Below are 26719 nucleotides of genomic sequence, written 5' to 3' on the forward strand. Positions count from 1 at the left end.
TACGAGCTAGTAATCTGCGCTATTAAGATAGCGTGCAAGCTAACGTGCTAGTTAGCAGATTTTTTTGTTTTTTACATTCTTCCAAGAACAGTGTTATTGATTCATCTGTTAATGCAGACATGTTAGGATTAATAAAAAGAACAGGACGGGCAGTTTGGGCTAGTTATTAACAAATAATGAACTGACGTTTTGCCTGTCGGGCAGGCTAACGTTAGCTAGTTTGCTCATTGTACTGTAACGTTAGTACGGCGCCATTCTGATTATTTTGTCCAAGAAAGATCAGTTAATAAAACACTTGCAACGCGAATCTGAGGTCCTACCTGAGATTGACAAGATAATTAAGTATACACAATTTTCATCATTTAGTCTTTGTTGACATGTCTGTCAGGGCATGATGTAGGCAGGCCAACCAGTTCATGACGGACATTTGTACAGAATTGTAAATATAATTTGGATGAAGTGTATTCTTTATGGCTAGTCAAATGAAGAATCGCTGTTCTATCACCATAGAAAAAACATTACATGATGTTGTCTCTTGTAATAGCTTACCCTTGAAAACGTGCGTTGTTTGCACTTTACATCAATTGGTTCCCTCATGTTACAGTAATTTAACGTGTACCTACTTTTAAGTGTATATTCTATTCATTTTTGAATTTGTGATTGAAGTTTTGTATTGGCTCTCACTATGTGACCTGTGATTAATTTTTGAACATTTTTAGATGTGTCTAAAATATAATACAGTATGTATTTTCATGTGTCCTGCATTCAAATAAACAATTTTGAATATTATTGCACATTTCTTGACTCATTTGTCAATACACGTTTGCCATGTGCAATAAATGGCAACACGTTGTACCTTCTGCAATGTAATGTAAGAATATTTAATTCTGCAGTCATTCAACGTCACTGGAATATATTTTACGAACAAAGCTATATTTGCAAATAATACCTAATTTTGTCAGTTTGTGTCGTCCATCTATGCTGTTACAAGGCAAGTACCACATACCATAGTTATACATTATAAGAAAGGGGAGGTTCAAGCCCCAAACACTGCCAATCGTGTAAAAAGTGATAATATACAGTACAGCTTTGGTGAATGTGCATTCACTCAGGCCATCACACACGAGAGGTCCTCATGTGATCTGACAGCTTGGCCACTAGTGACATATGGCGCAAAGTATAGGCAAAGCACCAAGACAAAAGAACCCAGTGGGACGCTAACTGCGTGTAACGTCCTTACACCTCCCCCGGGGGTCCTCACTCCTCAACTCAAACTCTGGGTCAGTTTACGAGGAGATGACAGAGGAGTCATAGAGTGGATTCTGGCTCCATCTTGTGGCAGACTGGGAAAATGCTTACTGCATATCAATCATTTATGTTCAGTACTGTATGCTTTTCATTTCAAAGGAAGGTCGGAGCCAGGATTCGAATCCACAGCCTCAGATCTGTGAGGCAGATGTGCCACCCCCCCCCCCCCCCCACACACACAACATGAACTATTGAACGTAACATGTTGCTCCCCCCTCCTCAGAATCGCACGATTAAAATTATGCAGCATTTCATAATTTATAGAGCTACAAATAATATTCCTAGGAATTGAAATGTATCCCCCCGTGAGTGCATTGATTCATTAATCTGCCGTTTGCGTGGAGATGCTGTCTGTTTTTCACCACTAGATGACGCCTCACTTCAATGTTTGGTGCCAGCTGAGAGTGAATTGTGGACGATTTCCTTGTGTAAATGCTAAAATAAACTTTATACACATTTTAAGCATCTGTAGGCCTATGCTCATAGATAATTTTATCCTATAATCCTAAATATATGCATATTATGGTCACTTAGGTGTTGAAATTCTTGTGGTTTCAACCCAGACTTAATTTCCCTGGGTTACAGTTTATTTACATAGAAAAAAATACGTACAAATACTGCGAATAGTGTAATTTGTGTTTATAACTGTGAAACCTTTTATTTATTTATTTATTTATTTATTAATTAAATATAATCCCCATGACATGAGACTGTTGCAAATTCAGCATCACGTGCATGTGTATCAACAATATTGAGAAACTGCTGTAAAAGTTTACTTCTTTCACAACAGTGAAATATCAAGTTACAAGGAGGTTTAAAGGGGCAGCTGCGGGACTGGACTGTTTCATAAAGTATTTATTATGCTGAATGGCAAGGGTGCGGCTCACACAATACTCCTCCATCTTTCTCACGAGACCAGACAAGCAGAGTATTCACTTTCCTTATTGTTTGTTGTAAAATGGGCCATCATTTAGGACAATACCTCCGGAAAGCCTTTCTACTTTTGTTGGCATTGGCCATACTTATTCTCTTTCATTTAGCTTTTAACTAGCCTACAGTTAATCATCCCGTAACTGTCAATGTCTCTTTTGATATAATGGAAAAACATTTTCTGTTCTCCTGTAGTGAGAGTTGCGGTTTAGCCTACTTCAGCCAATCACACAGTGCACATATTGCTAAACAAACATTCATTCAATTTCTCACATTCACACAATGGAGTCATCAATTAACCCAAAATGTATGTTTTTGGAATGTGGCAGGAACATGAAAGTAATCGCAAGAAAAATCCAAGTTATTATTATTATTGAATAATTCTTTATATTATGTATTAATATAAAATATAATAGAGTACGATGGTAATATTTTAGAGGTCGTCGAGGTGTGAATGTCTAATATTCACATTCTGTTATCTTTTCCCCTATTACACAGGTGTCAGAGTCCGGCCCTCGAAGGCCTTTTAAGTCCTGCATGTTTTTCTGCAGGTTTCTCTACTCCAACACACCTGATTCAATGATCATGATCATTATCAGGCTCCTGCAGAGCTTGCTGATGATCTTAAATATGAGCTATGTTTAACGTGGGAAACCTCTAAACCACGCAGGACTCAGGCCCTCGAGGACCGACACCACTGCCCTATTAGAAGAAGGCAGGTGACCAGACCCCGCCCCCTCCAGAGCCCGCAGCGCTGATTGGCTGGTTCGAACAGCACAAGCATGTACAACAGTGGTAGTTGACGTACAAAAATGACTGGCTTGCTAACGTCTAAGTTTTCCACAAGGAAAAGCTTTCATGAAAATTGACAGAATTCCCAAAAAGACTCTTCTCACTGCAGTGCGGCTGGTAAGTCGAAAATGTTATGTTTGTGCGTGAAATGTGTTGAAAGTTGTAGTAAAGTTCGCTGACTAAAAACAGGGTTTCTCCACTGAAAATGCCTCGTGGAGAGGGAGGCCACACTTTCCATGTGTTTTATCTACTATGCATCATAGTTCACTGTCTTCCTGAGATATATATATATATATATATATATATATATATATATATATATATATATATATATATATATATAAAACGACTCTGTTTTAACTTTGGTAGATAGTATTGAAACTGTAAAATATGCTTCTTTGATTAGTGTAGGAACTTAATTTACAGCCCCGATCCTGCTTGTGTTGTTAAACAACAGCCTGAAGTTTAGACACACTCTCACACACGTTTTTCTCCTTGATTGGCTGATGGGAATAAATAGTTAAGAGGATCAGTGTAGTCCATCTAACGTGGGAGGCTGCACTTGCTGATAAGATCATGTGAATGTTTGGGATGAGGCAGACTAAAAGTATTAGTAAAAGATACTAATGCTGTTGAATTTGGACAAAGTACTTGTCATGGGACTATTTTGGTCATATTGTGCATTGTTGGAAATAGACTCATCAGTATACGCCCTTTGCACACTCACACATGATTATTATAATGTTAGTTTGACACCGTACCATCGTGATCATATCATGTATGTGAAGTTGAAATAGTTTCCTTAGAACTGAGATAAGGGGTTGAAGTAAATGCTTTACCTGTGCTTCCTGCAAATAAGCGGACATGAGGGAATCAGACTAACATCAAAGCTTGACACATCTTGCCAATAGAATGCACATTTATGCCACCCACAATTTCCTCCAGTTATTCAAAGTATAGTATTCCCTCCTTAGCTGTTAATAAACCAACTTAATGGCAAATTCAAGAGGTTATTGTGCATCAATTGACATCTGAAGCACTGTTATTCGTGGTATTTGTAAACCAGTTAAACAAGCCGACAGAGTTTGGGAAATTCAGGTCCAGAAAGTTAAAAACCCTGCCACAGTTTGGCTTCAGCCACAGGTGCTTCTACTCAACTGGCAGGTAAACGAGCTCGGGTGTGCAGAAGCACCTGTGGGCTGTGGCTACAGCCAAACGGTGGCAGCGTTTTTACTTCCTGGACTTTCCCATCTCTGCGAGCCGATAGGAGAAGAAGGCACTGGTATTGAAATCTCGTTCTGAAAACACTGAGTAGCCAGACTCTATGTTTTGCAACAAGTGTCATCATTATAGCATCAGACATTGATTAGCTGAATGATTAAACCTACAGTATAAAGTTTTGCATTGTTTTTTCTGTATGAGCTGTACACTAGCCACTGCATCATTAATAATACAATTCCACTTAAGCAGCCTTCATCATTCTGACTGTCTCTATTGTCACCATCTGCTTGAACTTTGGCATTGGGCATTGGATTTTTGGGCCTGCCAAGATCTTGAGAGACTACAACAGATGAGACAAAAGCAAGCTTAATGAGTTAAACTACACGTGGCACATATGGGCTGTGATGCTGCGTGCGGAAACAATGGAGATAATGAAATCGCAGATTACCCCTCATTCATTATGTGCGTGTTGGGGGTTGTTATTCTGTCTGTATGGTTCCGTTTTTTAAAGCTAAAACAAGAGCTGACTAAATGCTACTAGAGAATTTTTATGTGAGGTTGGACTGAGGTGTTTGCAGTTAGTCATGTGCATCCATTTGTATAAAACTTGGTGATGCCGTCATCACTGATTTGTTGCTCGTTTTAGTCACACAAAATTAAAATGAGGTTTTCCATGGTAGTGCCCTCATGTATGCACCAAAACTCTTTAATTCTACTCAGATAAATTACAGCATGTCTTTGAAATATTTCCAATTTAGTTATTTTGGAGTCTGGGTCAATTAGTCACAAATATATCAAATTTAATATAGCAATTCAATTGCTCTCATGATCTCATAATCCCGGTTTCAACTAATTTCATTTGTGTGTCTATCTGTGACTTCTTCTTCCTCTTTTTGCCATCGTCCTAGTTTGTCATGTCTGGGCTTCTCAAGAACATTGTAATATTCAATATTTTTTTACTTTGTGGTGGCCAATATTTATTTATTTATTTATTTATTTTTTACAATTTTAGCCAATAAACAAATTAGGATGTGAGCAAAATAATCTGAGCTAGGGATTGTAATTGCCAATCAATTGAATATAATTCTTAAATATTAAGTCATTAAATAATTAAATGTTTTTTTATTTATTTTTAAATGTTTCATGTTTGTATGTTTCATACATAATTTTAAATGTAAATTTAAAGAATGTTTACTACTGTTTTAGCAATCGCATAGTCATGTTCTTGTTCATTACTTGGCAATGTATCAATAGCGCCACTGCTGGTTGCAGCCAAACATCGCACACCATTTTGTCTCAAGCGCTTTGAAGTATGATTAGTTGATCATCAATTTTACACACTAACCACATGTTTATGCCCATACTTAATCAGAATGTTCTGTTGAATTGATGTGCCTGCTTGATGGTTTAAAAAAAAGTTTTGGAATAGGTGCAGGTGCGCTGTTTTTTTTTTCTCTCTGATAGAAGCATCACAGATTAGCATTGTTTTACAATGATGTGATTTCACAATGGCAAACAATAGGGGTGTGAGTTGCCTAGTACCTGGTGATTCAATTCATATCACGATTCATAGGTCACAATTCGATTCGATACCGATTCATCTCGATACGAATCTATAAATTGATTATTGCGATTTATTTTTATTTTTTTTACTCAAATTTGCAAAATAGTCATCACTAAACTTTTACATGTACACTGTCAGATTTGTATGAAAATGTATTTATTTATCTGAAAATTCAGGCTTATAACTGAGCCACATTTAACAAACAGGTTGCAGTCTGTTTCATGTTTGAATAGCACTGAAATAAAATATTAAGGCTTAATGTTTTATTAATATAAATTTCTTCCATGCTTAACCTGTGAATCCTAACCCTAAGTAAGACGTTTTGTAGAATATTCCCATAAAAAAATGTATGTTTAAAAATCGATTCGGCCGCATATCGAATCGATTCGAGAATTGTGCGCTGTAATATCACGATATATTGCCGACTCGATTATTATTATTATTTTTTTTCTAACCCAAACAAGTTTAGGGTTGGAATTTACCTGGTCTGAAAATGTCATTTGACCATCTCCATAGCTTGACTGCAGTGATTAGGGTCGAATATATTTTAGTTGTTCTAGTCCCACCCTTCTTCCCACCAGGGTTATTATGTGACAAACAACAAAGGTGGATAATTAGACTTAGCATGGTCACCGTTTGCCCTTTCCTGGCTCTTTGCCTGGCTTGACCTTCTCTGAAGAGGGGCCCATAGAGGCTTAAACCACAATGGGCTTGAATAAGCGCAGCATGGCTAAAGGTTTTTAAAGGTCGTAGAATATATAGGCATAGAATGGCATGTCACTTGATTCTTGCATCTTGGATACATGTATGTATATTTGGGGGGCTACAAACTGTTTCCTTGGAGTCCAATAATGAGCTTTACACACTACATTACTGTATACATTATAGCATGAGTGACACAAATGACTCCCACTGTACTTGCATTCCTGTTATTGTAGCAACCACATGATCATCCATCAGGATTGTTTTAGATTGTCTTGTGAGGTCGGCTAGTTGAAATTGATTTACAGAGACTCAGCGATGATGTAATTGCCATTAGTTTGGCTTTTGAGTGTTTGGGAAGAAGGTCATCAGTAACAGCTCCGACTATGCGCCTTGGCAGACAGGCCAGTTTCAAGGATGCTGTGCTTATTTGTGTTAACTGTTAACTGACTGGGAAGGGATTGCAGCACGTTTGGAACAAAATACGAACAATCACTTGGCCAATTTTTGGGCCAGTTCCCAAATGAATTGTTTGACCTTAGAGGTCACACTGTACTGAAACTGAGAGTTTTAAACCAAAGCTGACCAAACATGTTCCGTGTAAATACGGTTTCTTGACAAAAGTGACGCCGTCACCTTTAACTGACCTGGAATCGGAATCGGTTGTGGTAGTACTTTGGTAGGCCTTATGAAAGGTGCGGACAACGGATGCTGATCCTGAGTCAGCGCCGATGTGCTTAAAAATCCTGAAGTGGACCCGATGGCGTGTTGTGAGCCGCGGATTAGCATCAACAAATCAAAATGGGATTGGCAGGTGGCTCCCACTCCTTCGAGCCTTTAAGATGAGCTTTACCTCCACTGTTCCACCTCCAAGGCAAGAGCCCTTAGACAAGGACAAGAGAGTGGAGGCCAACAATCCTTCTTGAAGCGTGAGATAGTCTTTTACCTTGGAAACGGGTTCTGCATGGCTGTGAATTTCTTTCACAGCACTTGTACATATTTACTTTTTCATCCGGGCCCCATCTGTATTGAGAGAGGGGAAGCTCCGTTGTAAATGAAACACTCCTCTGACAGGATAATTAAGTCCAGACACAAAGGGCTCAGCAGGAAGGACTTTAATAGAGGCGGAGTTGGTATTCTCGAGGGGAAAGTCGAGCCCAGCAGAACCACCTTAGGCCGCAGGGGATGGGGAAGGGACGCAGAAGGTTCATTTGGCCGTGGTTCTGGCCACTTTACCCAGCAGGAACTGGGGACCTTTTCAAATGTTACCCATCCTCATCGTTTGATAAAGTTATCAAGCTGAGACCTTTTTAACACCGCTCAACTTAATTGGGTTGCATTTTGGTGCAAAATATGATGCGGACGCACAAGGGGAAGGTCGCTGTGTGCTCGCAGCGGAATGGGTCATGCAAGCTGCCTTTGTTGATTTGCTTAAAAATGACTCATAATTATATAAGGTTATGGAGAAATGCTGTTAATGTTCAAAGCGCACATCTTTAATATTTGCTTTGTGTAACTTTCACAGAGCTAATGATGGAATATGACATTTCCCGAGAGTCTCCACGGCATACCAAAAAAAAATAAAAATGCTTGAAGTATTCTTAAAACGGCACGTGGGCCAACTCTGAGTTATTTGTTACTCATGTTTGGAGTCCCCCCGGCATTCCCGGTGCAGAGTGGTGTAAAATCAAAAGGACACTCGTCCGGAACGTTCTACTTTTAACTCCTTACATAATGTGTTCTGGTTTTGTATTCGTTTAGTCGCACGGACGCATCGCGGGCTGCGTGTGCGCGCCACGTGCTGGATGTGTGTTGTGATGACGGAGCGTCGTGGAGGTGGATGCGTTCTGCTGTCTGGAATAGCGTTGATCCTCTTAACTGATTAGTGGCTGGGACGAGAGAAGGGAGGCGCCCTGCGTGGGAGGCATACGGACAGATGTCAACCCCCCACCCCCCAACACACACCCGCCCCCCCACGCACACACGTTCACAACATCCTTGTTTATTTCAGGCACAAAGGACTCTCTAATGAGCTCCCTTTTTTTTTTTTAAATAAAAAGACCCCAAGTCTACATTAGACCCACTAAATCAATCCACAATTCAATAGGGAGGGAAATTTATGGGCTGAAACAAATAATCAAATAATTACATTGCCGAAGGTTGACGACACCTCAAGGATTCGCCTGGATAACTTTACTCCTAATTTCGGTGCACTTTCAGTCATTTTCCAAATAAATATGTAATAATCTTACACACTAGCTGACATGGTGCCCAACGGATGATGTCACTCAACACGCAGACTGGCTAACCGTTAGCTAGTTAACATGTCTCATTGCCATGGCGACCCTACATTTCCTCATTTATCTGTCATAGTCGTGGACTTAGCCTAGACCCTAATGATGTAAAGCCAATATCAGTGCCTTGGAGTGAATTGCCCACCCCCCAAACCGTGGACCTTAAGCTCCCCCTAGGTCTAATCCACCTGTCAAATACTGACCCTTTAAGGACATCATATCTCTAGTTTGGTACTCTGAAAATGAGCCTGACGTGAGAAGAATGACCAGACAGAACAAAAGGGTTGAAGTTTGTCACACTGTTCTCAACTTGTATCATGGAAAATGCCACTTTACAGTAAAGACCCAAAACCTTTTTTTCTCCCCACTATAATAACCCATCTGGAAAATGCATCTGACTGTTTAAAATGGGGCTGGATTCTTTCAGCCAGGACTCAAATATCAGTTTTTCTCAAGGGATTAAACCTGAAACAAAGCCGTCATTTCCATCGTAACAAGAAGTGCAGGTTGGTCAACCGAAATCCGATCTTTGTATCCCGGGTTTCTGTGCGTCATTTATTCTGTTAATCCCTGGATTCAGAACGGCTCAATCCACACTCAAAATCCAGTGAGGAATGAATAACTAGTTTGTCCATAAACAGGATATGGAGAATGATTAAGCGTTCTTGTTAAGGGGGAGAGAAAAAGAAGAAGCTTGTTTGCTTATAGAAGCAAGGCAGTGTTGGATGATCTGGTTGACTGATGAGTGAAGAGGGTTACTATTGTTGGACTTTTTTTGTTTTTCTCCTCCTGGCAACCATCATAGAATTTGCGTTGAGTTGAGCCTTGCCCTTTCCACAGGGCCGCTCCCAAGTTCACTGCTACCACAACACAAGTTTTGTCTTTGTCGCCCTTCTTGGTGACTTCTGACTCTTATGTGGGCGCATGAAGCAAATCGCGCTCGCCCAGCTTTGTTAACGATCCAACTGCATGCAGCTGGAGCGTTGAGCAATACATTTGCCATGTTGTTTTGAGAGCCTCTCACCAAATGCCTGCGTTGTTGATAAGAAGTGGATTGTTCCTTCTCTGTGAAATCTTAAATGTCACTCTTTGGCCTGGTGACATTTTTGGACAATACGTGAATAGTGTTGAAATTCTTGTAATTTACTGTCTGTTCTGTCTTGTGGATGAACTTTATTGACCCCTATGACATTATTTATTCCATGACCCCTCACAAATTGAGAGGTAATCCAAGAGTAGTGTTGCATTAGACATACTTTTGAAATGAAAAGAGCACATCCTAGTTGCCTCGGTATTAAGTCTGTGACTGGGTTTGATCAATGCTTCTGTCTACTATAAATGAGCCAGTGCCACTCTTCATTGGTTGTGGATATGGCTGGTTACCATGACAACCAGAGGCGTGTCTAGGGGGTGATGGGCGTTTTGTCTTGGGTTGTAATTTGGCAGTTTTTTCTTTCTTTCTTAGAAACCATCCTGGAACAGGATTCAAAGTGTTACCACTCCATGTCATTCTTTTAAATTCCAAAATTCCATCGCAAAAGCCTTTTTTTGTTTTGTGACTTTTGATTTATGTAAATGTGTATATATAATAGCAAAACATTATACTGTATATTTTTTGTAAGAATGGTTGCGAATATTTAAATAGGGACTTGAGCTGAAAGAGTTTGGCAAACTCTTACATAGTGAATTCTGTAGAGTAAATTTTACTCGTCTATTTGGTCCCACTATATAAAATATTTAGAGTAAATTTTACTTTTAAGTATTTTTAGGGTGTATGAAAATCCCATGAAAAAAAACTATTAAAGATTTTCCACTCAGAAATTCCAAGTGAAAAAAAAAAGTTACCCAAAGTTTGAGGAATGAACTCTCGACCTTCAGCTTGGGAGACTGTCACTCTACCACCTGAGCTATGCCACTCCTACTATTTGCATATATCCAAAAGGAGACTAAATGGTCTTGGAGTTACAAACTTTTTATTTAATTTAAAATGTACTCTCTAAATTCCACGTGTACATTTTACTCTGTTTAGAGTGGGACCAAATAGACTCTACAGAATATACTGTGTGCCTTACTTAGCCAGAGGTTGTGGACTGGACTTAAGGGGGGGGTTGAAAAGGATGTAGGTAGCCCCACTGTCACACCTTCTGTTTCCAGTCTCATTCCATCCTATGACAGCCTGCTTGGGGTTTGTTGTTGGGGGGGGCAAGGAAAGAAAACAATGGAAGCTTTGTGAGGGTCCCGCCATGACAGGATTGTGGGCTGGAGGTTGAAGGGGTAGTCCTGCTTTAGCCAAGCGTAGGCACTTCATTAGTCAGGACCCTCCCTTTGCACCTCCTCCTGCTCCTATCCGTCCAAAACTGCCCCCTCCTTCCCTGTCATCCCTTCCCTCTCCCTCGCTGCTCCCTCGTGTGTCGCCACTCTGTCCGGACAGCGTGGCGCAAACGCTTCTTAGCTGAGAGAGGGAAATGTGCTTATCACACGGAGTAGAGTCGTGCAGCCCGGGTTCCCTCACATGGTCCTTGACAGTTCTTTTCGCTGAGGTGAGTGAGCTTGTGTTGTCATCTTCCCCGTCTTGGGCTGATTGCATCTCCGGGCTGCTGTCGGATGATGCGAGGCAGGCGTGTAATGAACGAGAGCTTTTGGAGATGTTTCTGTATTGCCAGTGAAGGACCATAGGTTTGATTGTTCTGTAGGTTATATGAGGTGACATTTGTAGAGGGGTTGGGGGGCGGGGGGGATGCTGGTTTGTGTGTGTGGTGGAGGAGGATGGGGGACTGTTGCCTCAGCTGTGTTGACCAAATTATCAATGTTATTAGGATCTTCATCATGCTGTGATTGCTTTCCTCCCCCATTCCCATCCAACGAAACTCTTCCCCCCCTGACAAACACGCTCTCACACATACACACCCCCGCAGGGACAGTTGAGTTGAGGGTAATCCTTCACATCCTGTGTGGGAAAGGGCAAAAGAGGAGCACTCAGGCCAACTTGCGTCACTTCCTCGTGAGAGTCACTTTTTAGTCGGTAGAAATAAAGTGCTGACTATTTGCTGCATTCGACGATGGTCGGAAGTTGGACTTTTCCGACTTCAAACCAGGAAGTGTGTACGGGAACGCCCCCTTGAACCCAGAAATCCCACATGTGAAGAGTATAAAAAACGTACCCGGACTTCACCGACGGACAATGGCGACCCCGTTGGAAATACAGGCCGTGAATAATAAAACACAAGATAAAACTAGATAGCTTTCTTCATTCATAAATATTCAACGTAGTATGCCGTAGGAATGTGAATTGCCTTGTACCTGGCGATTCGACTCTTATCACGATTCGTAGGCCACGATTTGATTCGATACCAATTAATCCCGATACGACTCTATAGGTTGATTATTGCGGGGTTTTAAAAAAAAAAAAAAACCCTCAAATTTAGAAAATACTCATCAGTAAACGTGTACACTGTAAGATTTGTATGAAAATGTATTTATTTATCTGAAACTTCAGGCTTATAACTGTGAGCCACTGTAATTAACAATCTGTTTCCTGTTTGAACCACATTAATTAATAAAAATATTAACGCTTAATTTAACATTTTTCCATGCTTATTAATGTGTGAACCCTAAGTAAGATGTTTTGTTGAATATTTCCATTAAAAAAAAAAAGTTTAAAAATCGATTCGGCCGCATATTGAATCTATTCAAGAATTGCGCACTGTAATATCACGATATATTGCCGAATCGACTATTATAATTTTTTTTAACATCCCTAGTATGAAATTATATGGTGAGCTACTGAACTTTTTGAAATTATATGGAAAATAATAAGAAAAAAAAATGAAGCAAAATTGCCAGAAGGCAAGTTTGCTGGAGGTCAAAATGAGTTTTGAGGACCAAAATTTATCACTAACATCCGCCATTTTGTCAGTTTTTGTCATTTATTTTTTGCCTCGAACGCTTTCAGGTCAGAACTGGGAAAAACCAACTGTGATAAATCTGACTTCCGACCATCCTTGAATGCAGCATATGGACCACTAGGAATCAAAGTGAACTGCAATCAAAATGAACTGAGTGACTGATGGAATTTCTAGTTGACCCAATTTGTAGTATTGCAAAGTAACAAAACAATAATCGTTGAAGAAGAAACTTAAGGCTCGTGATAAATCTAGGCCAGGAAGCCACGATGGCAAACTACAATGGACCTTTTGTTACGCGAGCATACGCCAATCCACTAGGATGTCTAACATTCAGCCTGCTTTTATTTTGAATTTTGCCTATCAGAAATAAGGAAATTGGAATTCAGTTGCACTGGTTATCATTGGAGCATGATTTTACAATTGAAGAATCTTAATGGTACATACATGTGCAGGGTCCTAACTTTAGCAATACAGGTGCCTACAATCACGTATATATTTGAACACATATTTTTTTTACAGCTTCGAAAAGTCCTCTGTGTCTTCACAACATGATTGTGACAGTTTTGCCCAAAAGATCAAGAATTATAGAGCACTTTGCAATGAAATGAGTCTGTTTTGAGGGGTAGTCCTGTCTCATGCAAATGAGCCCTTTTCTGCTGCCCAGTGCAGTGTCTATTGTTACCGTCCTTGACAAATGTTTATTCTAGATCGAATTCCCGTTTGTTTGAAAGTGATTCAATCTTTTTCCTTCTTCTTCATATTTCCACAGAATGAAGAAGTGAATCATCTGTGATTGCAGTCATGGCTGTCCAGACTGGCATCCAGGTAAATTCATGACAGAATTCATGCTGTTTGATAGGTCAGATGGACAATGCACGGAGAAAACCCAATGCTTCTTTTTTTCTTTCGTTCAAAAGTAGCATTTCTGCTTTTTTTTGAGCACCACCCAGCTAGGCCAGTCTTCTTATTACGTCAGCAGCACACGATGTGCATCTATCTCCCTGGCTGTTATTTTGATTCCATAGACATCTGTCTCTCACCCAGCAACTGATGCAAGCCCACCTGTGTCACGGCACGCAGTCGTGTTCTCGCTATGCGTGCCTGGCGTTCCACTCTCGGGACCCTGAGGAATGTATTTTGCACATTTTTGGGAGGGGTGGCTGGAATGCAATCCCAAATTTCCTCCTTCCCCTCCCAGCAACCAATGTCAACCATATGAAAATCCAAAACAACAAAAGTGTCGAGTTACGTTTTTCGCATCGGTCTTCATGGTATGCGATATGTGCATCCCAGTGTTGGCACAGATTAAGCCCCCATTAACATTATGAAACATTATGACTGGGCTGTGTCAAAACAAGAATAAAGTCTTTGTAAAATGATTGGCTTTTTAATAGTTATATAACATCAACAAAAACAATAAAGGAAGCCTAAACCAGATTTATTGGTTAGCTGTTATCCAAGAGACCCTAGGGCGATATTGATCCATAATCGACTGTAATGACTCAGGCAGCTGAGGTTCTGGTTGCGTCATGCACGTTGAACAGCAGTGCGTCCAATAAACCGTTCACAACCGCGCTCGGGAAGGGACGTGCTCATGGGAGCACAAGTAGCATATGTGCATGTCTCTGAACGTGTCATTAAAAAGTGCGCATCTGCGAGTTGGAGTTTTATTTGTCACGTGTGTCAGTCTGCTGGCATTGTTATGTAATAGACAGGATGAAACAATAGCTTCAAGCGCTAGATGATGGATTGATGAGTCTTAATGAGTGTTTTGAATGGAAGGACATTTAGAAGGTCTCCAGGAGACGAGAATCAAGAATCTACTTGAGAAAAGACCAATACAAAAGAAAAAACCTGATTTGAATAATGTCATTGTGTGTTCCATAGGTTAACTTAAAAATCAATTTAAAATTGTATTTTTGGGGGAAAATGATTTTATTTCATGGTCTAATCATACAAAAGTGCTAATGATATTGGATTGTTTAGGGTACACATTTTGCCTTGACCTTTTACTGCAATTCCAGGGAGACTTGACCTCGGTATAAGTGGCCCAAGTTAAGAGCATCAGCTAAACTCGCTGAGGATAAAATCTAATGTCCAAGGCAGGCACATGCTGATTTTAATTCTCCATTTTAAGGTTGATTTAGTCGCTGGATTATCAGCAGGCATTCCTCGGGGCCCAATGGAAAAAAAAAACAACAACACGGTTTAAGAAAATGGTCAATTGGCTAATCTGAGAACACTAATCTACTTGCAATAGAGATTTGTGCAGAAAAAAATAAATTGGTTCGTTGTCTTATGTTGTTCTTTCTTTCTTTCTCTCTCGCCGGCCTCCATTTAATTTAATTTTATTATTTTTTTCCCATTCATTGGTGTTAATGCTGCACGCTACTTTCTTAGTTTCTTCTTAGCCGGTTGTCAAGAAACACGTCAAACAAATTTGTAGCGCCCACCCCATTGAGTTATGTTATGTAATGCGTGTTTGTCCAGCTGGGTCAATTCAGTGTTTTTATACGAGGTCACATTTTTCACTTTAGAACATCAGGTGTGTTTGCGTGTGTACGCATGTGTCTGTGTTTGTGCATCTTTATCTGCATGTGCTACACCTTTAGTGGAAAGGTCATTTCGGAGGCGTTCACCCCAGCTGTTGGCCTAACTCACATGTTGCCTCCAGGGACTTTTTTTGTTTGTTTTACCTAATAAAATTAGACAATGAATTCATTAGATTAAATTAGTTACAGTTGCCTGCAGTGGACTGAACTTTTCTAATTGTATAAATAACTTTGAATTTACTTCATTTTGAAACCTATGACAGTGCATGGGAAAACTTTAGAAAACATCCTTGAGGTTGATAATAGCATTAGTTAGCATATAGGGCAGAGGTGGGCATCGAGGGCCAAAGTCCTGCAGGTTTTGCATGTTGCCCTTCTCCAACACAGCTGATATATGATCAGCTCATCAGCAAGCTCTGCATAAGCCTGATAATGAGCCTGTTGATTGGAATCAGCTTGTGTTGGAAGTGAGAAACCTCCAAAACCTGCAGGACTCCGGCCCTCGAGGACCGAGATTGCCCACATCTGATATAGGGTAAGTTAAATTATGAGAACTATAAGAGTGTAAAAGCAAGGGTTGGATTTAATGTTTACTTTACCTCCACTAAGGTGGTTAGTGATTACATTTTAATTAAGTCGTTGGGAATCCAGGATTCTGTTTCATCATTTTTATGATTTATAGTATTTGTTATTTAATCACTGTATATATATTTTTTCTAATGGTAGTATATGTATCACTTCATTGGAGGTCTGGGCGATATGGCCAGAAAAATAAAATCTCAAATTTTTTTGGGGTGGTCATTTAGGACGATTATTATTTTTAATCTAATAAACCCAACAAACATTTATTTAAAGGTTTCATTTATTCAAAAATAATTCCTGTGCAAAAATGTTCAGACAACAATAATGTATACTAATTCTAAATTAGTTTTAACATAAATTTAACATTCATAGTTTGTTCTTAAATGCCACAATTAAGTACTTGGTAGGTATTGTAAACATGTCTTGTAAAGCACCCATCCAGCATTCTGCCACATGTGCAAAATTACAACTCACAAAAACATTTGAATGTAACAGAACATAAACACAACAACCTTTTAATAATCCAGAAGACAAAATTTGATTTCACGATTTATTTTTTTTTACATTTTCAACAATTCGATTTTTAAAATGGCGAAGTACTATCGAATTATTTAAAATTTATTGCCCAGCCCCATTGATATTTTTTGTATGTTTAATTTAATTGACTTGATTCTATTCAGATTTGATCATTAAAATTTGTCCCAATTTCTTAAAGCTCCTCAACTCTTAATTAGGCTGATTGCTATTGTACATACACCCGTTCAACACATCGCTATAGTAAGGCCAGGCTGAGGAATGAGAGAAAGCATCCCGCCTGAATGATGAACGTTTCTTCATAATAGAGTCTGCAGTCATAATTCAGTCTCTGTTCCACTGCCCACAAGGTTTCCTGTTTGTCGGCAGAACCAACTTGAATGTTCCAAGGCCTGGACAAAACTCTGCCTTGTTTTCAACACAATCCCTGGTCACTGTGGAAGGAATGGCCCAATGTCGCTGTGTGACATGTAATGGACATCGAGATTATAGCCTCAAGCATGGAGAGGCGGGGTCGTCTTGCAATAAGTTGCGTAACATCTGTCCAGATGAGTCATCTTAATGGACATCTGCTAGCGATTTCTCCATCGCCCTCCTGCTGCTGGAGCTTGTAAACAATGAAGGGATGTATTGAAGGCAGGATTTTGTATTCATAGAGCTTGCAGCATGCAAGGCTTGCAGCCGAGATGGATATGAGAGGACGTGAGTGCGAGGAGCCGGGATCAGTGGCTCGCCGCAGGCGCCACGAGCACATCGCTTGACGCCCATTTAGGCAGTCAAGTGCAAAGCGCGCCGCTCTTTCTTGAGTTTCGTCTCGGAGGCTCCAGCAGCTGTGAGGTTGACTTTTGCAACGAACCCCCGTTTAGCGCGGAAGATGCATCGACAACCGCCCTCGACAGCTGAAATTACGTGCCTCTATCCTTTATTAAAACATGCAGTAGTGAGAAATTAAAATAGAATGTAAATAATTTGTCACATTTTTTACTGTTAAAAAAAATCATTAAACAAATTCCAAATCTTGCTCAAGATTCCACTAACTGTGGATAATTAGGTGTGACAAGAGGCCGTGTGCCGGGGTCAGGTGTTGAGAGGAGGTGAGCGGCGGTGACATGACCTCCACGTGAACGGGGTGAACAAAAATCCCACCCACTGCAGGGGAAATGGAGCAGTTCAAATCACAACACTGTCGAGTCACTGCTGGGTTGTGGGAGAAAGGAAAACCACTAAATACAGGGTTTTCCCTTCTTGGATTTTTCTTCTTTTCATCACTATAGTGATTAAGATGTCTTTTGTAAAAACGCTTGTTCAGTACTCTGAATACCAAAAGGTAACCTGATCTGTGGTTTCAGAAAACGATACAATAAAGCCCTTCAACGCCCACAAATGGCAAATCTTCTGTGGGAAATGGAACAATTGACTTTCAGTGTGTCACATGACCCGCAGCAGCAGCCATAGTAATAGCAGTTGTCTGATTGTACTTTGAGGGAAACACAAGACATTATTGTAAGACAAGGCAAGTTTATTTGTATCGCACTATTTGTTCACAAGGCAAATCTATAGTGCATTACAGACACAAAAGATGACAAGATAAAATTCTAGCATTGAATGTGAATAAAAAGATTTACTAAAGCTTCTTTTTTTTGGTGGGGGGTCGTACACTGCATGTTCCTCTGACTGACTCTTTCCTCGCCAGGTATGGTTTGGCGAGAAGTTTGACGCCCCCGTGCTGAGCCCCCGCAGCCCGTTGGCGCAGCGGCACGGCCCCGGCCTCGCCAACGTCTTCCAGTACGACCAGTGGCTGGCGGTGCGGCATGAAGCCACCCTGGTGCCCATGCAGGAGGATCTCGCCATCTGGCTCACGGGCATGCTGGGTGCGTTCATAAACAGCTGTTGGCAATCTGATGGTCAATTATTTAAAAATACGGATGCCCAATCGACACTTGCATCAGTTTTTGCCATGCCTTGTATTTGGATGTTGTTATTTCTGTGTAGTCCTCGGCGCGAAGAAAAACTCCTCATTCCGCCTGGTTAACTCCATTATTCGGACATCTTTTGTCCCTTTTCAGTTTTTAATGGAGCAGGGAGGAAATTGAAACTGGCCTTAGTAGTGTTGTTTTTGGTATCACCCATTCAGGATTTCTCACGAGGAATTGCAGGGCGGTGCATCACAGGTTAGCAAGAGTTCTCGGCAACGTGACTGGAATGACCCATATTACTGTTTCTTTTAAAAGTTGCCCGGGAGGCTTAAAAGTCAGGTGCAGGGAGGTTAAGTTTCAAGTCACTTTTGTTGTGTTGGTAAGAAAAAGTATTAGAGCAATCAATTGTCACTTTTGTTGTGTTGGTAAGAAAAAAAAAGAAAAAGTATTAGAGCAATCATTGTCACTTTGTGCGTGGACTTTGTCCCCCATGAGATTTCTATGGCTTCATTTACAATGAAAGTCCATAGGAGGGCCCCAATTCTTTCAATCACCTGTTTTTAAAGTGTGGATTTATTTTGGGGTATGTCCTTTTTTTCTTTCTTTTTTTTTTTTTTTTAAACCAGTGTAATATCAATGGAATTTGCTTTTTGCAGAAGAGGAGGTGAGGGCCGAGTTCTTCATGGAGGAGCTTAACAACGGTGTCAAGCTCTGCCAGCTGATCGGCGTCCTGCAGACTAAAATCGCCCAGAGTTGCCCCTCTGCACTCGGCAAGGTGAGTCTGCGGTGAAAATAGCGCTGAACAAAGACAGCTTCTCACCTAAAAGCTTGGATGCAGATTTTACAAACCATGAAACTCAACGTAGACAACTGAACCAAATTGTCACTCATTTGAAAGTAGCCAATAGTCAAGTACACTGAACTAAAAAATTGAAACGCAACATCTAGTTCTAATTCTTTAGTTTTAGCTTTCATGAGCTGAGCTGAAACGCAACTATTAGTTCATTTTCTCTATCCAACAGATCTTTCCCACGAGGAGGGTTGCCTGCAAGCGTGACGCATCTCCGGGTTCCTTCTTCGCCCGCGACAATACGGCCAACTTCCTGTCCTGGTGTCGGCACATCGGCGTGGAAGAGACGTACCTCTTTGAGTCGGAAGGGCTCGGTAGGTTGCAGGTTGAGATCTCAGAACTTACTCTAAACTCTTTCTTGACACAGCAAATGCTTTGCGTGATTATCAAAGGGATTTTATTTGGTTATAGAAATAAACGTTGCCTTTGCAAATTAAGAACAAAGGGGCTTATTCATCAACAAATTTTATTCTAAAATCCTATTTACCCCCCCCCCCCTTTTGTTTTAATAATAAGATTGTGGCCTGTTTTCTCAACTTGGAACAAAGCCTGCAAACACTCGAGCATTACACAGTGTCAATAAGTGAAAACTAGATAATTGCATTTTATGATTTTACAGTTCGTTATTATTATGAGTTTAAACTATAAGCATGTCTTTGCAATAAAGTCAAGTATCTGCGAATAATTAACTCCATCTCTGAAAGGAATGTTTTATTGCCTAAAAGATGACACAAAATGGCAGTAAAGAATTGAAAATGGAAAGGATCGCGATCATGAAGCTAAGGACTGTATTGGGTAGTTAATCGCTCAACATTAACAAATGCTTCTGTAACGAGGAAGTCAAGTAGGAAAAAAAAAATCTTTACAATATGTTCTATGCGGCCCCGCTAGTCTATAAAACAGTATTTTTATGAATATTGCGTTTGTAGAATATGAATTAAACGGCAAAATCCACCTGTTTTTACCTATCTCAGAGGGCGGCCATTTTGCCACTTTCTGTCAACTGAAAATGACATCACAGTTGTTCAGCACTCATGTAACAATCAATCAGAATGCTGTGTTTAGATTGGTGGAGGTGAATAGAACATTATTGTAAAAAAAAAAAAAAGTTTAACTTCCCTTTTTAAATAAAGTGACATTACATCATACATAGGCAACCAAATATGCACACTTTACACAAATGGTATTAAGTCAACTATATATTGGCATTTACACACAATATTTTTTGCAAATCGATCTGAATTTGCAATGTGTACTTGATATATAGTGTTTTTTTTATTTTTTATAACATCCAGCCTCATGTAATTCATTTGGTATCTGGGGGTTGTTTTGCTAACATTTTTCTAAGAACACGCTTCAGAGAAAAAAAAGAGATCTTATTTTGGTAAATGAGGCCTAATGCTACAAGCTCCGTCAAGGTGATTAGTGGAGCATGTTCTTTAATCCTCACGTCTTAATGACGTAATAGGATCTGTCCAACAAGGCAATCAATGCTGAGTACTTTTTTATTTATTTATTTTGATTGCAGATGACTTCATTACTCGTGATAGGTCTCCCAAAACAAATCACACTAGCAAAGCGAGGCTGCGAGCTGTTTTGTTAATATCCATATACGTCAGCTCTCTGCTCCAAATCTGTGTTCCCTTCTGCATGATTCACCCGGCATCCCCCTTCGGGGAATCATTAACTTCCATGTCACGTTTTCAAGCGTTGCACCTCTGTCGGGACCGCTCTGTCCGCCGGATGTTGTCTAAACAAGAGCCGAGAGGACAGCTGCTGCCTCACATTATTCACGTGCAAAGTTAGGATCTTCACTTTTGTGTCTGTGTGTGTGTGCCGTCCAGTGCTGCACAAGGAGCCCAGGCAGGTCTGCCTCTGTCTGCTGCAAATCGGACGCATCGTCTCAAAGTACGTTTTTTTTCCCGAGATGCGATTTTGTGAGAAACATCCATATTAATGGTGTGCTTGTAAACTCTTGTCAGGTACGGCGTGGAGCCTCCTGTGCTGGTCAAGTTGGAGAAGGAGATTGAGCTGGAGGAGACCCTGCTGTTGACCGAGGAGCCTCCTCCAGCCGTCCGGACCTTCAGTGTGTGCTGCCAGCATGGTGGTCTCTACCAGTCAGGGGTGAGTGGGTCCATAACATGTTTGGGTAAATTAACCCCCCAAAAAACATGAATATTAGGTTCATTGGAGAACCCAAACTGTTTTGCATAGTGTGTTAGTTTTAAGATAGCGGACTGTTTTATTTTTAAACTTCAACTGGGAATGGTTTGAAGCAAGACATGAAGTAAAAAAAAAAAAAAGAAAAAAAAGAACTTATAACAGTAAGTTTATGCTTATTATGAAATTTGTATTGTATTGTGTTTATGAAACAATGTATTTCATTTTGCTAAAATATTACAGATTGTCCAAGATTAGCTTCAAATATTGACAAAAATTATATTTTTAACTATTGAGGTTTTAACGTTTCATTTCTGCAAAATGGACATCATTAAATGAATTTGGTCGCTTTTATTCTTTGGTTGTTGTCTGTTACGCACGTGAACACTGAATTCATTTGTAATATCCACACGTCGTCACCTCAGTGATGTCAAGCAGCTACGTCACTTTAGTGGCACGCGTGCGGCCCACTTGCGCCAAGATTGTGGCCGGCCGCCTCTGCCGCTTGACTGGCACGCCGCGGGGCGGGGCATGACGCAACATAGCTGACCATGTGACGCGCCCGCGGGCGCATTGTGACTCGCTACGGCACGTGCCCGTTTGAAGAAATGCACAGAAATTGACTTGCGTTGGATGGGTTTAGTTTCCTGTCTTGTTTTATGGCAAACACTGTTGGCAACCTTTAAGAATAATTGCACTCATTGAAGTGGAATCGATTCATTATAAGTAGCTCCAAATGTGCAGAGTGGAGACAATATCTTGATATCCATATGCATTATCATGCTCAAGTTGCCTTAAAGCCGTCCACCGTTGTTTTTGTTTTTTTAACAATTATTATTTTAATTGTAGTGAATTCCACAAACTCAACCCTCCTCACAGTGGCTCATTGTCCCTTTTCAGGAGCACGGCGTGGACGGCCCGCCTTGCAACTGCTCCAACAGGGTGTCCATTGAGTACCTGTCAGAGGGTCGCTACCGGCTTGGGGACAAGACCATCTTTATTCGGGTAAGAGCCCTCTACACACACACAAACACGTACACACAGTGCTGGTAATCGGCTATTCCGCATGGGTAATCCAAACTCTCAAAGGAGCAGTGTGTATTGAGAAGGATCTCGTTGTTCCGTAAGGAATTTGATATTCCCTGAGTGAATAATTACCTGAAACCAGAAAGCCGGCTTACTCCATGATGTCTGCTATGTTGTTTTGGCTCTGGTTTAAAAAATAATAAAAATAATATAACAGCGAGTTTACTGTAGTGTAAACTGTTAATGTAACCAAATGGGGGGCGGGGGGGCACTAAGCACCCCACCAAGTCTTCATATTTTGTTGTATGTGTGTATACCACCAGAGACAACAAAGCATATATCCACCAATGTTGCAAAGTAGGCAAATATAATTAATCCCTAAACAATTTAAATTGGTCTTAGCATCTGCTTATTGGATCACCATGGAGGCGGGGTTTGTTTAGACATTTAGCTTCTATCACGTGGTTAGCGTGTGGGAAAAAAAAAAAATCTAAATCCACAAAAAAAGGCAGAGTTTTATTCGTAAAATGAGTATTTACTATTATTAGTTTGAAATATTAATATGATGTTCAAATATAAGGGGGAAAAACTACACTGTATGCTACTCAATCACAATGTATTGCATAAAAAATTGTAAGTAAATAAGTGTTTAAAAACAGTTCTTAAAGATTAAATGAAAAAGTGTTGTACTTGCACAACTGAATGCTGCTTAACAAATACTGGTTATTAAATAAATGTTTAAGCCACTGTCCACGTAATAAGCTTAGTTTGAGAACGTTGTGATTATTTTGCATACCACACAAGAGGGTTCAGTGGTAGAGTGGCTGCCCTGAGATTGGGAGGTCGTGGGTTCAGTCCCCGGCCGGGTCATGTCAAAGACTATAAAAATGGGACCCATTTGCCTCCCTGCTTGACACTCAGTATTAAGGGTTGGAATTGGGGGGGGGGGGTTTAGATCACCAAATGATTCCCAAGCACGGCTCCTGCTGCTGCTCACCACTCCCTCAGGCGATGTGTCCAATGTGGAGAAATCATTTCGACCCACTTAGGTGACAATCAGTGGTACTTTAACGTTTTAACTTTAGGGAGCCCATGGAACCACTAGCAGTATACTGTACGTTTCACACTTGAAGAATCACTGCTCTTTATTACCTACTTTTACAAAAATTTGGTGAACCTTATCGAGCATACTCAGAAAAATAAACACATTTATGATTTATTTGCATGACGATTTTGTTTTTACCGAGAAGTCCCATATTTAGGGTTCAGCTTTGGCATTTTGAAATTTCAGATGTGAAGAAATCCTGTTATTTGACAGATATGTCTCAGAGTGCAACCTTCTTCCCTATAAATACTGTTTACATGTTAGCACCAGTTTAAAGAACTGGAAGCAGTGTGTGACCAGGTAAGCTTGTTATCCTCCAACGGATGACCGCTTTAGTCGGTTACATCATGAGCCACGGTGCTAAACTGGCATGTCTCGAAGGGCCAGGAGTTAACACGTCAGCGTAAATGTGTTGTTGTCTTCAGATGCTTCACGGCAAACACGTGATGGTGCGCGTGGGGGGCGGCTGGGACACGCTGCGCGGCTTCCTCACCAAGTACGACCCGCTGCGCGTGCTTCAGTTCACCACCCTGGAGCAGAAGATCCTGGCCTTCCAGAAGGGCCCGCCCGGCTTGGGAGGTCACCACGGCAACGCGGCCCCGCCTCCCAAGATGGACCCCCTAGCGGCCGTCGACGACCTCATCTCGTCATCGTCCTCATCATCCTCATCATCGTCATCGTCGTCCTCCTCCTCCTCTAGCGCGGTCTGCAAGACATCGCCCTCCGCCACGGGTCAGACATGTCGCTCCTACGCGGCCTCGCCCGTCTGCACACCCACGCTGGCCAGGAAAGGGGCTGGCACGGCGCCAAAGAAGAACCTCCAGGTAACGCCGCCCGCCCCCAGGAAGCCCACCCAGCTACCTCTGCCCATCGCCACCAAAGCCACCAGTTCCTCCTCCTCCTCTTCTTCTACTTCTTTGCCCAGCACACCTGTGGGCGGCTCTAAGCAGGCCCCCAGTCCGGTGCAAGTCCAACGCAGAGCCGTGACGCCCCAAGGAGACCCGTTCGCTGCATCCAAACTGAGGCTTAGACCGCCCACTCGGGTCCCCGCCTCTCAGCCCAGGAGTCCGGTCTGCCCCGAGCCTTCTTCCAAATGCCCAAAACCATCCAGCCCCATCGCCACCCCCGTACTTCGCCCTGCCACCGCCCCGAAAGATGCCCGGCCCCCAACGGGCACCAGCCAGCGCTCCCGCCTCGCTCAGCGCCGCCCCGGCTCCCCTGCCTCGCGTCTCCGTCTAGAGACGGCGAGGAGGGTGCGGGCTGTGGCACGTGCCACGGCGGCGACGCCCATCCCACAAGCTCGCCAAGCCTCCCCAGCTATGCCAAAATCTGTCACCCAACTGCCTAAAGACACCGCAGCCAAAACCAAGGCCACGGCCAAGGATTCCAGCCCCCTCCGAGGCACCGCTGCCCCTTGGCGGCACCCTGGGGGCAACGCTGCCCCCTCTCTCAACACTAAAGTCAATCCGAAAGAAACAGCTACAACACAAAAGGCAGGGCAGAAAGCATCCTCGACTAACACCATCAAACCCGAGTTGACTCGCGTCGTGGTCCCCCAGAAGACCACCCCGGATGTCAAAGCGAAGACAGAGCCCGGCACCAGCAGGAAGATCCCTCAGTACAGAGGCAAGCGCGAAGACCCTTATTTTGAAATGACCTGTCGGAGAAGGCAGAAGACGTGATGGGGGGGTGTGGGGGCTTGGGGGGTGTCCTCGCCAGCAGGCTGGTGACTCGGAAGGGGAGGAAAACTAATCAGCACTTGTTTTAGCTCCTTTTAAATTAACCTTACTGAATCATGTCTACTGGAAATGTATTGTTTTATAGCAGGGGTGTTCAAACTTTTTCTTACATGCTGTTAAAAAAAAACAAAAAACTGGTGACTGGCCACAAATGGCCCTCGGGCCGTAGTTTGGACACCACTGTTTTATAGAATATAAAACATTTTTCATCCAAAAGGGTTGACGGTTTGTATGTTTTGTCTTTGTGGTGAAATAATTCCTTTCTAAACTACCTGCTTAACAATTACTTATGTTTACATTTTTACACATGCAACAGTTGCAACGTTCTGAGATACTTTGTCCAAAGTGAACTTCGAAAGGCGAAAAGGCTACCAAAATAGTGTCGTTTTTTTAAGCAGTTAATGACACAACTGGTACTCGAATGATGTTATTTTTCCAGCAAGTGATTGATAACGATACCTTGGCGCCATCAAGATAAAGTCCTCTGTCATGTGCCTTCATCACAAATCAGAGTGAATTGCATTAGAATGTATGAGATGATGAGTAGGTAAAAGTTTTTTTTTTTTTTTTTTTTTTTTTATGAAACTTGCACAGTGTGTACAAACACTTTTTAAAGGAGGAAAAGGTTACAGATAAACTACTGAGCAAACACTATTCCCCCCCCTCTTTTACTAGGCCATGTCATCACTTTCAGTGCACATTCAAAGCAGTATAGATTTTAAAAAATATATTTCTATGTTGTGTTGACGTTCTAGTTTTTTATGTGGTGTATGTTCATAGAGTATTTACAGACTATTAAAATGCTTTCTTCTCCTATGTTTGGCACTTTATAGAAACCTCTGTTGTCACTCTTTGAATGTTGATAGTGTTTCTTGACCCAGATACTTTTTCATGTGGTTTCTGATTAAACTGATGAAAATCCATCATGACTATGTGTTTACTTCAAATCATTGTGGTTGATTTAGGCCTTTAAATAAAAAAAGGGAATAGAATTGTATGTATTTTAATGTGTTTCCAACATGTCCAGTTTCTATAATCTCCCAATATCAACAAAGCATATTTTATTTCTCTCCAGTTAAAGTTCATGAATAATTTTGATCGATGGCAGAAGATTGAGATTCAAAAGAACATGCATATTGTTGATTCTACCAATGGAAATGCTTTTCCAAGCTGGAGTTCAGCTACCGCTTTACAGCCTTTCAATTGGTTTTAATGTACTACTCCGCCATCTTGTGGAAATAATGGGACACTGCAGGGGATTCCATCATACGTATGCAACTATATCTGTGAGTTGTAAAATTGAGAGCACGGCCAATCAAGAGAGTGCAGGTGCGGGAAGTAGGACAGCGAACACAAATGTGAGCAAATGTACCCTGCCTTTTTTTTACGTTAACTATTATATTGATGAAACTAAAAGTGAGTTATTTTTTTTCATTAACCTATGAAAGTATTTCTCTCTCTCTCTCTCGTCTTGTATGACTGAAGCTGCACCGTGGTCGTCCAGTGAAGGCAAGCATATACTTAAACAATATAGTTGGA

At 41.3% G+C, this 26719-nt stretch overlaps 1 protein-coding gene across 2 annotated transcripts; it reads left to right on the plus strand.

Moving 5' to 3' along the window:
- The first annotated feature begins 3022 nt into the window (after nucleotides 1-3022).
- On the plus strand, nucleotides 3023-26103 carry gas2l3 (growth arrest-specific 2 like 3). Of its 2 annotated transcripts, none has more exons than XM_077544266.1 (9): nucleotides 3023-3147; nucleotides 13486-13541; nucleotides 18078-18255; nucleotides 18957-19075; nucleotides 19323-19464; nucleotides 20995-21058; nucleotides 21133-21274; nucleotides 22211-22315; nucleotides 23867-26103. In XM_077544266.1, exons 2-9 carry the CDS (start codon nucleotides 13518-13520, stop codon nucleotides 25121-25123), a joined length of 2031 nt encoding a protein of 676 aa, XP_077400392.1. In that variant the 5' UTR covers nucleotides 3023-3147; nucleotides 13486-13517; the 3' UTR covers nucleotides 25124-26103. The 2 variants fall into 2 exon arrangements, with proteins under 2 accessions (XP_077400392.1, XP_077400393.1); XM_077544267.1 differs by lacking the exon at nucleotides 3023-3147 and adding an exon at nucleotides 11186-11351.
- The last annotated feature ends 616 nt before the right edge of the window (nucleotides 26104-26719 follow it).

Source organism: Vanacampus margaritifer, chromosome 15 (assembly GCF_051991255.1).
Source record: "Vanacampus margaritifer isolate UIUO_Vmar chromosome 15, RoL_Vmar_1.0, whole genome shotgun sequence".
In the NCBI taxonomy this organism is placed as follows: domain Eukaryota; kingdom Metazoa; phylum Chordata; class Actinopteri; order Syngnathiformes; family Syngnathidae; genus Vanacampus; species Vanacampus margaritifer.